At 39.8% G+C, this 12888-nt stretch overlaps 1 protein-coding gene across 4 annotated transcripts in view; it reads right to left on the reverse strand.

The window, feature by feature from the left end:
- Positions 1-12888, reverse strand: part of tll1 (tolloid-like 1) — a 322342-nt gene that overhangs the window by 113157 nt on the left and 196297 nt on the right. For all 4 annotated transcript variants that reach the window (XM_039759616.1, XM_039759617.1, XM_039759620.1 and 1 more), the window contains one exon: positions 10183-10361. In XM_039759616.1, coding sequence (XP_039615550.1) covers positions 10183-10361 — 179 coding nt within the window. The remainder of the gene's footprint in view (positions 1-10182; positions 10362-12888) is intronic.

The raw sequence follows: 12888 nt of genomic DNA on the forward strand, positions 1-12888 counted from the left end.
AACCCGCTGAATCCGAATACAGGGTCACGGGGGTCTGCTGGAGCCAATCCCAGCCAACACAGGGCACAAGGCAGGAACCAATCCTGGGCAGGGTGCCAACCCACCGCAGGACACACACAAACACACCCACACACCAAGCACACACTAGGGCCAATTCAGAATTGCCAATCCACCTAACCTGCATGTCTTTGGACTGTGGGAGGAAACCGGAGCACCCGGAGGAAACCCACGCAGACACAGGGAGAACATGCAAACTCCACACAGGGAGGACCCGGGAAGCGAACCCGGGTCTCCTAACTGCGAGGCAGCAGCGCTACCACTGCGCCACCGTGCCGCCCAGAGACTAAAACAACACCTTACTAAATAAGACATGCTTTTCAAATCAAATTCCCAATTTTGATTCCTGTTACCTCAGGTGTATCTCATGTCTCCTTTTTGTCTAAAGCTATTTCTCTTAAGGAAATTTGGGATAAACATCTGTGACAAAGTTGATTTTTAAATGAAGCATAAATGAGAATCTCTTGTAAGTTGCATGAGCCATCAACGATCAACCTTTGAGCTGTAACATTTTCCTTTGGTAAGGAATTGGCAATCCACATTAAGTTCTAATCACTGTTGGTGAATGTCATACTTGTAAAAATAAGACTAAGCAGCCAGCGTGGCAAAAAAATGCACTGAAAACAGCAAGAAATGACTAAAATGTAAATAAACTCCAAATCAGATCATGGCAACTAAAGTTTCCAACAAAAATAAATACAAATTATGAAAGAGTGAAGCAAAGGCTGGACTAGAACTTTATAGTTTAAGTGACCTGAAATCAACTCCCAGAATGCCCAAGTGGACTTTACATGTTCTTTACATATCTGTGTGGGTTTTTTTCTGGGTAATTTGATTCTCAGTCACTTGCCAAGCGTGTGTGTGGGAGAAATGACTATGGGTTTGTGTATGAGTGTGCCCTGTGCTGCAATGGCATCTTGCTTTTGGTTTGAGCCTGAAACTCCTGGCATGGGCTCACTGCAACCCTGCATTGAAATAAGCAGGTTCCGAAAAATACATGAATGAATGCATGAATGAATGAAATCATCCTGGTATAAATGAATGTGATTACTCCTTTTGAAAGATCAGAATCCTATTTGTTGTTGGCTTCTGATTTGTTGATGGTAATGTGGAGAAAGGAGACCATGATGGGATTTTTCAAAAACCAGATGAATGCATGGAAAATTCATGATGTACATAAAAAAGAAACTAAACAAACAACTCAATTGGTCAACTCAATAAAATTTTAGTTGGTTTCTAAAAATGGAGGCCCACTGTTGCCAAGATATGAATATGATATGAACATGAAAAGAAATAAGAGGCCCAAAAAATAGATAGATTGATTCTTTTTGAAATCGCTCTTCATTCTTTTGGAACTTCTCTCCAAAATGTATCTCTCTTTAAAAGGAAATCCTGAGACAAGACTTTTTCCAAGAGATTTCTTCAAGTCCCGCGAGATGAGACTTTGGCCATGAGATTTTTTCAAGTCCCACCCTCCTCTCAACAATATTCAATCACACACACGGCCCTCTCACCTCTCATTCGTGTGAATGCTTTTGACAGACACAGTTCCTGCTCTCTCAGCTCTTATAAATTTTTACGTTTTCTTCACTTTTAAGTTCCAATAAAAGAAGACTTATTATGTCCAAAACTTATTTGAAGAATTTCATCCCGAAGGGTTATAGATAGATAGATAGATAGATAGATAGATAGATAGATAGATAGATAGATAGATAGATAGATAGATAGATAGATAGATAGATAGGTACTTTATTAATCCCAAAGGGAAATTCAAACAGAGGTTATCAACAGAAGAAATTAGTACACAGGCAATCCTAGCACAGAGAAACAATGAGGTCAAATGAATTAACGTGAAAATTGTCGAATGGTTATATGGCAAATTGATTAAATGCGTATCAATCGACTGTGTTGAAACAGTTGGTGGTGGTGATGAGTAAGATGAACACATCAACTTTAGAAGATTAGAACATGCTAGACGAGAACAGGCCATTCAGCCCAACAAAGCTCGCCAGTCCTATCCATTTATTTCTTCCAAGAAAACATCAAGTCGAGTTTTGAAAGTCCCTAACGTCTTAGAAAGTCTCTAACATCTTACAATATCCCAAAGAATATCTACAACTGTTTGCACCATATGGTCTTCCATTACTGTTGAAGGAAGGATGTATCCAAGAAAGGTAATGTAGAACATCTCCCACGGATAACATTAGACACCAAAGGAGATCTTCATATGCCATTTGTATTAACAGTTTCCAGTTAGAATAGCTTTTGCAAAAACAATTAACTAATCAGAGAGACAAACATTTTTAAAAGTCGGTTAATTTATTAGAGAGATAGAAACTAAATTAACTCACGGGCATTTATATGTTGCGTTGTTACGATGTAAGTCCAAACACAGAATCAAAATTCAATGCGATATTGACGAAAATAAAATTGTTTTAGCTGAAGTTATACAGTAAAAGTGTGAGTTTAAAAAGTATTTGCGTGTTAATTTCCAATCCAAACAGAACTAAATCATATAATGCAATGGATAACTATAACGCAACATGAAACATAATTTACTTTCAAATTATTACATTTTAAATGGTTAATTACTCACTATAATGTAAAGTAGTTAGTTCTATTATGCCTATGTAACAATTCTCATGAAAATAACAATCTGTTTAAATTGTACATCCGCATCACCATATGTGAGCGGCAGAACCACAAAGTGGCTAGATTTCCACATGGCTGCAATAGGAGCACAGCATGTGGCCACCTGTTAATGCTGCAGAGATATTTAGTTAACTCTTCTTCAACCCACACTAATGGAGTCATAACTATATTAGAAATAAAAGTACCCAGGTTTTTTCTTATCAAATATGGAGTGAATTCAGGGTTATACTGAGTCAAATATGGCATTGTTGAGGAGGCAGAACAAAATCAAAATAACAAAACACTTTAAAGGAAAGTTCCTGGAGCATGCACTTAGTGATCTGTGTGACAGCAATGTGGGCAGACTCCGGCTCCTGTCACATTGCAGAACATCTGCAGTAAGCTTATCCTTTCACACTTTCCTGAAACAAAACAAATTTGGATGCGGCGATGATACGAACGTGCTTCTTGGAGGTGGCCTGTCAATGCCCCTTAGACATACAAGAATTTGGTATGCAGTGCAAAAAAAATGATGCAGGTTTCAGCACAAGCTAAAAGAAAGACCGGTTTACTCAACTGTGAATGAGTGTCTTTCAGCTTGGGTGAATATCCCATGAACCTTCGAATCCACCTGCCTCACTTACAGTTGATTTTCTGGAACTGATAATGTGCTAAATGACAGGGCAGTAAAGTATATAATAAATTAGTGAGTCCACGGAACACAACTGCAGAAGCATGAGGCAATGATCAAGCATTCTCCTCTCCTGGTAGCTGACGTACCATGAACATGTAGAGTACTGTGTAACAGTCTTAGGCCCTTCAGACGCTAATTTATGTCTTCATCATTAGCTTATCATTAGAAAAGAGTGGATTTTATAGTTTCAAACATTCTCTTGCAAAAAGTTAAGTACTTCAATAAGACATCTGAATGTGCTTGAAGAAAGAAACTAACAAAGTGATGGAGCATATCATAAACTTGATAGGCATGCAGTCCAGTGTTTAACTAAGGTGCTAATGAACAAAGACATCATGTGTAGTTTGAATCCAAGTGCAGAGGGATTAAAACTGGGCAAGGGACCACCATAGCTAAAAATATGAGACTGCAGTTTAACTAGTAAATCTTACAGCATGGCAAAAGTGAGCATTATGACAAAAGACAAGATGGCCGTCCAGCATCTTCGAGGTCTCTCCCAAGTAGAGACCTTTGTATGTCTTGTGTAGATTCCTCCAGGTCCCCAAATTTTCTACCTACATATCAAAGTCATGCATATCTATTTATTATTATTACTGTACTAGCTGTGTAAGCCTGTGCTGTAAAAAGCCCGGGTCCCTAGAAACCATGGATTCAGTCACTTTAATCAGTCAATGGCATCCATCGGTTGTGCATTAGCAACTAAGCGAGGTTCTCTCTCCTTGGTGGTTTCGTTTTGCCGACGTGCTCGCCTCTGTTGTCTATTAGTGGCTAAGCGAGGTTCTCTCTTCTTGGTGGTTTCGTTCTGCCGATGTGCTCGTCTCCGTTGTCTGTTAGTGGCTAAGCGAGGTTCTCTCTCCTCAGAGGTTTCATTTTGCTGATGTGTTCACCTTGCTTGTGTATTAGCGGCTAAGTGAGTTTCTCTTTTGTTGGTGGTTTCACTTATGGTGACAGAGTCGGTTTCTTTGAGCGTCATGCTTATAGCATCCAACTGCCGGGCTGGATAGACAGACACACAGACTTCTACACGTAGACGTTTATATATAAGATTTCTCCAGTCAGAAACTTTTTTCAAGGTGACCTACAAACCAATGTGCAGGTGATTAGGAAAGTGTTCAGAGCTTTTTACTCTCTGCACACTTTGCCATGTTGTACATTTTATTTAAAATGGGTGAATCTGCCATTTTTACCCATCAATCAATACTTGATAACCCATTATGACAAAATGAAAACATGTGTTCAGAAAGGTTTACAAATGTATTAAAAATCCAAAACTGAAATCTCTTATTCATGTAAGTATTCAGACCCTTTGCTGTTGACTCCAGATTGTGCTCAGGTGCATTCTGATTTGCTTTAATTCTCCTTGAGTTTTTCCAGAACGTGATTGGAGTCCACCTGAACTGATTAGACGTCATTTAGAAAGGAACACACCTGTCAATTAACACTGCATGTCAGGACAAAAAACAAGCCATGTAGTCCAAGGAACTCTCACTAGACCTCCGTGATCACATTGTGGTGAGGCAGAAATCAGGGCTAAGGGATAAATCCAAAGGTTTGAACATTCCCATGAGCACACTGAATGCAATAATTGTGAAATTAAAGAAGTCTGGAACCACCTGGACTCTTCCCAGAGTTGGCTGTCCATCCAGTCTGAGAAACCAGGCAAGAGGGGCTTTGGACAGGGAGATGACCAGAAAACCAATAGTTCCTCTAACAGAGTTTCAGAAATCCTGTACTGAGATGGGGGAACCTTTTGGAAGGGCAACCATCTCAGTAGCACTCGATCAATCAGGTGTTTATTGCAGAGTGGCTAGACGAAAACTACTATTGAGTAAAAGGCATATGATCATTTAAAGGACTCTGAGAGCATGAGGAGAAACTCATTAGGGAAGAACTTCAAGCACTACATCTGGTGAAGACCAGGCATTGCTCATCACCTGCCTAATACCATCCTTATAGTGAAACATGGAGGTTGCAGTATCATGTACTGGAGGAAAATTCTCAGTTGCAGGGACAGGGAGACTGGTAAGAATTTTGGGAATGATGAGTGCGGCCAAATATAGAAAGTGCACATGATCTGGGGTGACAGTTCACCATGACACTGACCTGTACCATACAGTCAAGACAACACTTGATTGGCTTTGAGACAAAACTCTGACTGTGACTACGACTCATCCCAAGCTCAGACGAACCCCATAGAACACCTATGGGGAGACGGCAGTTTACAGATACTTTCCATTCAATCTAACTGAGATTTAGAGGATCTGGCAGGAAAAATGGGATACACTGCCTAAACCCTGATGTACAAAGATGGTAAAGAAATGTTGCCAAAGAGGCTTCTACAACGTACTCAGTTAAGGGTCTGAATACTTCTATGAATGAGATTTCAGTTTTTGATTTGTAATAAATTTGCCCTAACCCTAACCCTAACCTTTCTGTAAACAAGTTTTGTCATTAAGGTTTATTGAGTGAAGACTGATGGAATGAAATGTCATAATGTGCAGAAAGTCAGTCATTGTCCAACCCGCTATATGCTAACACAGGGTCACATGAAGGGTTCAAATACTTTCTGAATCAAATGTTAATACAATACATTTGAGATACTGAGAGGGGTCTAAGTGCATGTACCCTACGTTGGACTGGCAAACTAAAACTGGACTAAGCAGGTTCAGGAGATGTAAGGATTGTTGAACGAGACTAACATATTGAAGGGAATACAGTAGTAGGAGGAACACAGCTATGAAGCAATGGAATAAAGCTAGTAAAATGTTTAGGCACTTGGCCACAGTTCAAAGTCACTCATTTAAGGAAGTCCCATTATTTTCAAATGGAGACTAGACTGTGGCTTCACAGTGGCTCAAGGGATTTTAACAGAGGTTGTGGATTAATGGTATATTGTCCAGCAGGCAACACTGCCCTGAGTTTTTAGCTGAGCTCAATTGTATTTGTAAAGTTGCTCCCAGACGTGACCCTCATAATGAGGTATAAATATCCGCATCCTGTCAGGGACACAGAAGCTCAGAAAAGGTGTCAGAAGCAATGGTTCCTTCATGAGAGGAAAAGCAGCCTTGTGTAAGAGGGAGCTGAAAGGAAATGACGTGCAGCGTGTGACGCGTGGGGGAGCAGGACAGTGATGGAGAATAAAGGCCACATTTTTATGAACAATGTAGCCTAGTGGCTAAGAGTTTAGAATGTAAAGTATAATGGTGATGGTGCCACACTCAGCATTGAGTCGCTATGTGACCCTGAGCAGCTCATTCTACCTTGCATTATTTCAAGTTTAAAAACACTTAAATAATTTTGCTTTATATTTGCAATTCAAAAGTGGCTTTCAATGAATTTCTCACAAGCGTATTGTGACAAGCACTGGCATAAAGAATGCAGCACAAAGTATTTTCCAGGTAAGCCCAGGGCACTTTTATTACTTCTGTAGCAGTGATCGCTCCCACTCTTGCTATTAATGCTATAGGAGATACCATCGAAACATTAAACCTGCAGTTTCTGGCCTATGAATTAAGAGTTTTGATTTCTGCTGCGTACTCCTATTGTTCTCTCAGTTTATGCCAACATCAATGTCCTCTCTCAGCATACACATCCTAGTCTTCCTGCACACCTTCAAACCTCCTGCTCAGGACCACATACTGTGTGTCCTGATGCCTGCTTTATCCACCCATTCACGTTCACTTAACTGAAGCACTTGTGCTATGGTCCAATTCTTTTGTGTTTGCCTAACTGGAACATTACACCATTAATCTCTCTGCCAGTTTAACAGCAACCTTCCAGGTTGGCTCTTTGCCATTCCCAGAACCTTGTGGACACTGGAGCACCAATACTTTACAGCTAAATGATCTTCCTGAAGTTGATTTCTTTCAAGGACAGTGACCTTATTCTAACCCCAGTCTGCAGGGATCACTGCATTATTATTGTACTTTTACTTCTCCTGTGTGGTTCCTTTGTATATTACAGGGGTGGCCAACTCCAATCCCGGAGAACCACAGTGGCTACGGGTTTTCATTTTGACCATTTTCTTAATTAGTGACTAGTGTTTGCTACTAATTAACTTCATTTAACTTATTTGCTATTTAAGACTCAGACCCTTTAAAATCAGGGCTGAGCAACGTCGGTCCTGGAGGGCCGCAGTGATTTCAGGTTTTTGTTCCAACCCAGATGCTTCATGAGAAATCATTTATTGCTGATGAAGCACTTATTGCTCAAGTGACATTTTTGTGCTTCATTTTATTTGCCTCGCTTGTTAAGATTTTGAACCCTTGTTTATTTTAGTCTTAAACAGCTGTATCCATTGTTTTAACTGCTCCTTAATAGCAATAAGATGCTGTGGGTGCTAGGGGTTACTGTTGCCCTGTGAAACCCAACAGACAGACGTCCAAGACACACGTGTAAAAAGCACCAAGTAGAATTTTTAATTATTTTCTTCAATAAAGTGCACAAAGCACCACACACGCCACAATTCTCCAATAACAATAATCCTTCACTCCCAGCAGTTTTGTCACCCAGCCTCCTAACTCTGGTTCTGCTTGCTGGGTCTTCACCAGTCCTTTAAATAGTCCATGACCCGGAAGTGGTTTTTCTCTTCTTCCGGGTCAAACACCACCTCATCAGTCCTTAATCATCCCGGAAGTACTATGGTCTTCCGTCTTCATGACTCTGAAGTACTTCCGGGTTGTAGGAAAAGTAGTAGTCCCCAGGTCCTTTATGAGCTCTCCCTGGCGGCACCCCCAGATGAGAAAATGGACTCCAAGTCCCAGGATGCCCTGAAGGAATCCGGGGCACCACTATCATCTAGGGGAGCTGCCACCTAGCATCCTGGAAGAGGCAGTGTCCTGGAAAGGCTGCCCTTCTCCACTCTTCTTGTCCTAGGATGCCCCAGCCGGACTGAGCTGCCGGCCCTCTATCACAATGCAAATGACAAAGGAGCCAGTCAGTGGCATAGCTAGCTTGCTGAAGGTCCCTGTGCAGCGCCCTGTGGTGGGCCTCTCCTGTCTAGCATAACTGTTAGTAATTTGTTCGCAACTAGATTCCTAGAGGCCTGCTGGGCCATGGTGTCCGCAACCGCGTCACTATCAGATCACACGTTGGTGACAAAGAAACCGGCTCTCTAAATGAAATTTGTAATAACTGTTTTAATAGCTTTATTACAGCTGCTGTAAGTTAGTAAAAATAAAGTAAATTGAGGGAATGGAATGTGGGAGGTGTGGGTAGTAGTAGTAGTAGTACATAAATATATGGAAAATGTGAACCTGCTTGCTTTTCCAAGATAACTTTGTGAAGGAAGATGATTAAAATGTAACGTAAGCTAGAAAGTAGAAACTGTTATGTGCTGTAAAAATAAAGCATTTCAATTTGTAACAAATTACAATGACAACATCAGCTGACAGGATATTACTACACAATCGACCGTTTTACACAAGTTCTGAGAAAATGAACATCATAAAGTGAGGTGTCAGTGGTTCCAAGGAATTTGCCTTGTTGGTAGGAAATTGCTTGGTCATATATATCGCTTGTCTGTCTTTAGTAGGTTCTCCATTTTTAACGGTTTTAGCAGATAGCACCTGATCTGAAGCCATCGTATCGTTACTTCCAGACTCGGCAGGTGCAACTATCTGCATAACCTGCTTGCAACCTTCACCAGCATCGTCATTCTCAGTTACTATCTCTGACCCTTGCTCAGTTTTGAGAAAGGTAGAAATCTTGGTAAGCTTAGCGTTTTTCAATTTCCGTTGCAGGCGTGCTTTATGTTTAGCAGCAAGACTCTTATAATGTTTGCCAGATCCACTGCTACTGGCAGACATGGTGTTGTAAGGGGAGAGTATAAAAAGAGTCAAATTGATCAAATATTCAGCATTTGCCGACTAACGGGGACCATAAATTAATAAAAGTATTGCTATGATTTACCATTTACAAGTTCGAACTTTGAAAATTGTTGACATCAAATCAAAGTACAAAAGTAACAATTAATTACGATAATAATGTATATTTACACTATTTATGTGATGTCCTTCAAAACTTCTTCTGTTCATGTTCGCTATGGCACGGCAAAGGTCGCCAAATTTGGTAACGTGCACTTCTCTGTAAGGCGGGTCTAGGACGTGTTGTGCCTCCAATTAGGCTCCGAGCCTCCAAACTCCCGAAGTCTAAATTCATGTAAACTGTAGGCATATGTAATATCATCATGGATTGGATTGGACTTGCCAGGTGATGGTGTAAATATGTCACTGAAACTGTGAATTAATGCAATGAACTGTGCAAGTGATTTAAGTTATTCATTTTTTTTTTAAATCTGGGTGGGTCCCCCAAGCTCGTAGGCCCTTGTGCTTTGCACAATCTATTGCTACGCCACAAGTTCTACATCTAGCTTGTCTCCATTCCCATCTGTGTGTATTCACCATTCACTGCTTATAATTTTGACATCATAAAGTACTTTTCTGTTGATCTATATCAATAAGCTGCTGTGACTTCATATTGTATAATAATCAAATATGAAGAATTCCAAGGAAGTGAAGGCTTGTTTAAGGTATTATACTTATGTATTTTGTTATCTAGTATTTTTTTGTCCAAGATCCTGGGGATCCCCAAATTGCTGGTCTGATGCAAGTTGTTCAATGAATATTTCCAAAGTACCTGTCTATATTTTTATTGTTTGACAACACATGAAAAGGCCAGTTTGTGGGCCCCCAACCTTCACAGGTGACGTGACCTGCTCTTCCACTTGTTCTTTAAAGAATTTCATTATACTCTGTCTACATGACAAATGATTTTGAGATGAAATGTGCAGTCAGTCTCACCTGGTTGGATGTTTTCTCTGATGATGGCCACATGATCGTCTCGGTCCGGTCGAGTGTGTTCGTGCCAAAAGCCAATAACATGACCAAGTTCATGCACAACAATTCCAAACTTATCACAGTTCTTGCCAATTGATATGGCCTGGGGACCATTGCCCCGTCTGCCGACATATGAGCAGCATCTGTCAAGGAAGCAGAGACGGGATCAGTTTACCAGTCAGCATTTATCTGTATGTTCTGCATGCCTTGCCCTAAGCAAAATCTCATCATCTTAAGTGGTTCAACATCATGTCAAAAGTCCACTTAGAAGTTATATCTTGACTAATAGTGCTGACGTGATCTTAGCCAATGTTTCAGAATTTGCTAGTTACGTTTAACTCTTTAAGAAGGTGTAGCACTGTGTACAACAAACCAAATGAAAGGAAATTAGGCAGAGAAAGAAGAAAAAGTAGAAAAGAAAGGGATGGGCAGCATGATAAGTGAAATGGTTCAGTGGCAACTCAGCGAAAAGAGAACTAGGCGAAAGACAACCCGGCGAAAAGACAACTCGATGAAAGACAACCCGGCAAAATGACAACTCGGCAAAAGACAATTCGGTTAAAAAAACATCTTGGCGAAATACAACTCGGTGACATCCTTTACAAGTTAGGTAATAGTTAGGTTCAAAGAGATTTTAGTTATATTTAAATGACAGCGTGATTTAAAATGTTGAAAATAAATTTATATAATTGACGAACAAACTTTATTCTGCAGATGGAACAAACTCTATCTTACATTATCTCCTGCAACCAAAGTTGCTAATCCTTTATATAAATTGTATTGATTACAATCGTATAATAACGATATTTAGAATACAAAAGGTGACCTGCAAGTACGGCTTAAGGAATATCTTTACTCACAACATTTATAAATTTATTTTCAACTTTTTAAATCACGTTAGCATTTAAATATCATTAAAAAATCTCTTTGAACCTAACTATTACCTAACTGGTAAAGGATGTCGCTGAGTTGTCTTTTCGCTGAATTGTTTTTCGCCAAGTTGTGTTTTCGCCGAGTTGTGTTTTCGCCGAGTTGTCTTTTCGCCGAGTTGTCTTTTCGCCAAGTTGTCTTTCGCCGAGTTGTGTTTTCACCGAGTTGTCTGTCACCCAGCTGCCCCTGTACGAAGTGAAACTGTGTTTTCTCAGGAGGTTTCAATAAGTTAAAAAATGCATAATAAGAAGATCAAGGTTCAAATCAGGTCTAGAATTAGAACACACTGTACTTACTGAAGAATAGTTATGCTTAAACTGCTTTTTAATTAAACTTTTTTCAGTTTTTTTTTAAAGTGACCAAACAAACTGATGAAGAATAATGCATTTAGTTCAACTGAAGCCATTCTCTTAAGGCCATGCAACATTACACAAATTTCCCAGTGATGTTCGGTCACAGACTTCGTTTACATGAGAGCTCATTCGAAAATACAATGCATATAATGCAGAAAACGAGGAACACAAGTGTATTTGGATTCCACAAACAGAAATGAGGAATATCTGTCTAATGACTCATGTTTTATGTACCACGACAGAATGAAAAAAAATAATAATAATGGGCTGCAATTGTGAATATAAGTAAATAAATAAATATACGCACTCCTGTTTATTTGAAAACACACTGACTAAAAAGCAAGAAAATTAAAAAGAAAGAATGGCTCTGACTTGGCTGTCACATTTCCAGTCAGGCCTTATGCAGACGTATTGCCATTGGCATAAAGGAGCCCCTGTTGCATTTTTTGACACACGTCTGCTGAATGATTCATTGGCTGATAGTACTCAGTGTTAGTGATGCTGACACATCGCATTAGTTCAACTGAGCTAAAGACAAATTTCTACACTGCATCAGATTGTTCTTGTTTTAGTGTCCAACAGTAGTCGGCCCGTACTCTATTGATGGATTCCACTAGCCCCGTTATTGCTTTTCCTTCGGTACAATGTCCTGGTGGAACCATGCATCATGTTTGTCACTGGCTGCACTAAGATCTTAAAGGAGATGTCCAAGTCTGAATGCAGAAAAATGACTCTTTAGTGACATATTATATTGCATGGATGAGCATGCTTGGAGCATTTTGTCAACCAGCTGGATATAGTTTGGTGGTCTGTAGTTGCCAAGAAAATTCTCAACAACATCTTTGAATGCTTTCTATGCGATTTCCTCTGGCCCCACTAGCAGATCTTCAAACCGCTTTGTCATTGGTGATGTGTCTGATTTATGGACCAACAAAAAAATGCCTTCCTTAATCTTGTTTTTCATGAGAACATCTGCCTCAAATATGGAAATCCTTCACCTTCTTTCTGCATTGCCTTCACAAAATGTTTAATGAGTCCAGTTTTATATGAAGAGGAAGCAAAATTAGGGTAGACAAGTGGCTTATTTACCACCGTTTTTTGAATGCCTATGATTGTGACAAGTTCTTTTTCGTGCAATGAGACTCTTTAGCATGGCGGTCCCATTCCCAAATGAAACAGTAGGACTTGGGATATCTAAGCGCGTTCCTATTAGTAGAGGCATTACTTTTAGATCATCTCTGATGTTTCAATTGTAGTTGCTGTACTGTTTATGTTTCAACAACAGTTTTAGTACTAGGATGTTGTACCGTTTTAGCCATTATGGATATAGTGAGAAGTCAAGCAAAATGACACCTTTTATTGGCTAACTAAAAAGATTACAATATGC

This window comes from Polypterus senegalus, chromosome 7, assembly GCF_016835505.1.
Source record: "Polypterus senegalus isolate Bchr_013 chromosome 7, ASM1683550v1, whole genome shotgun sequence".
NCBI lineage: Eukaryota > Metazoa > Chordata > Cladistia > Polypteriformes > Polypteridae > Polypterus > Polypterus senegalus.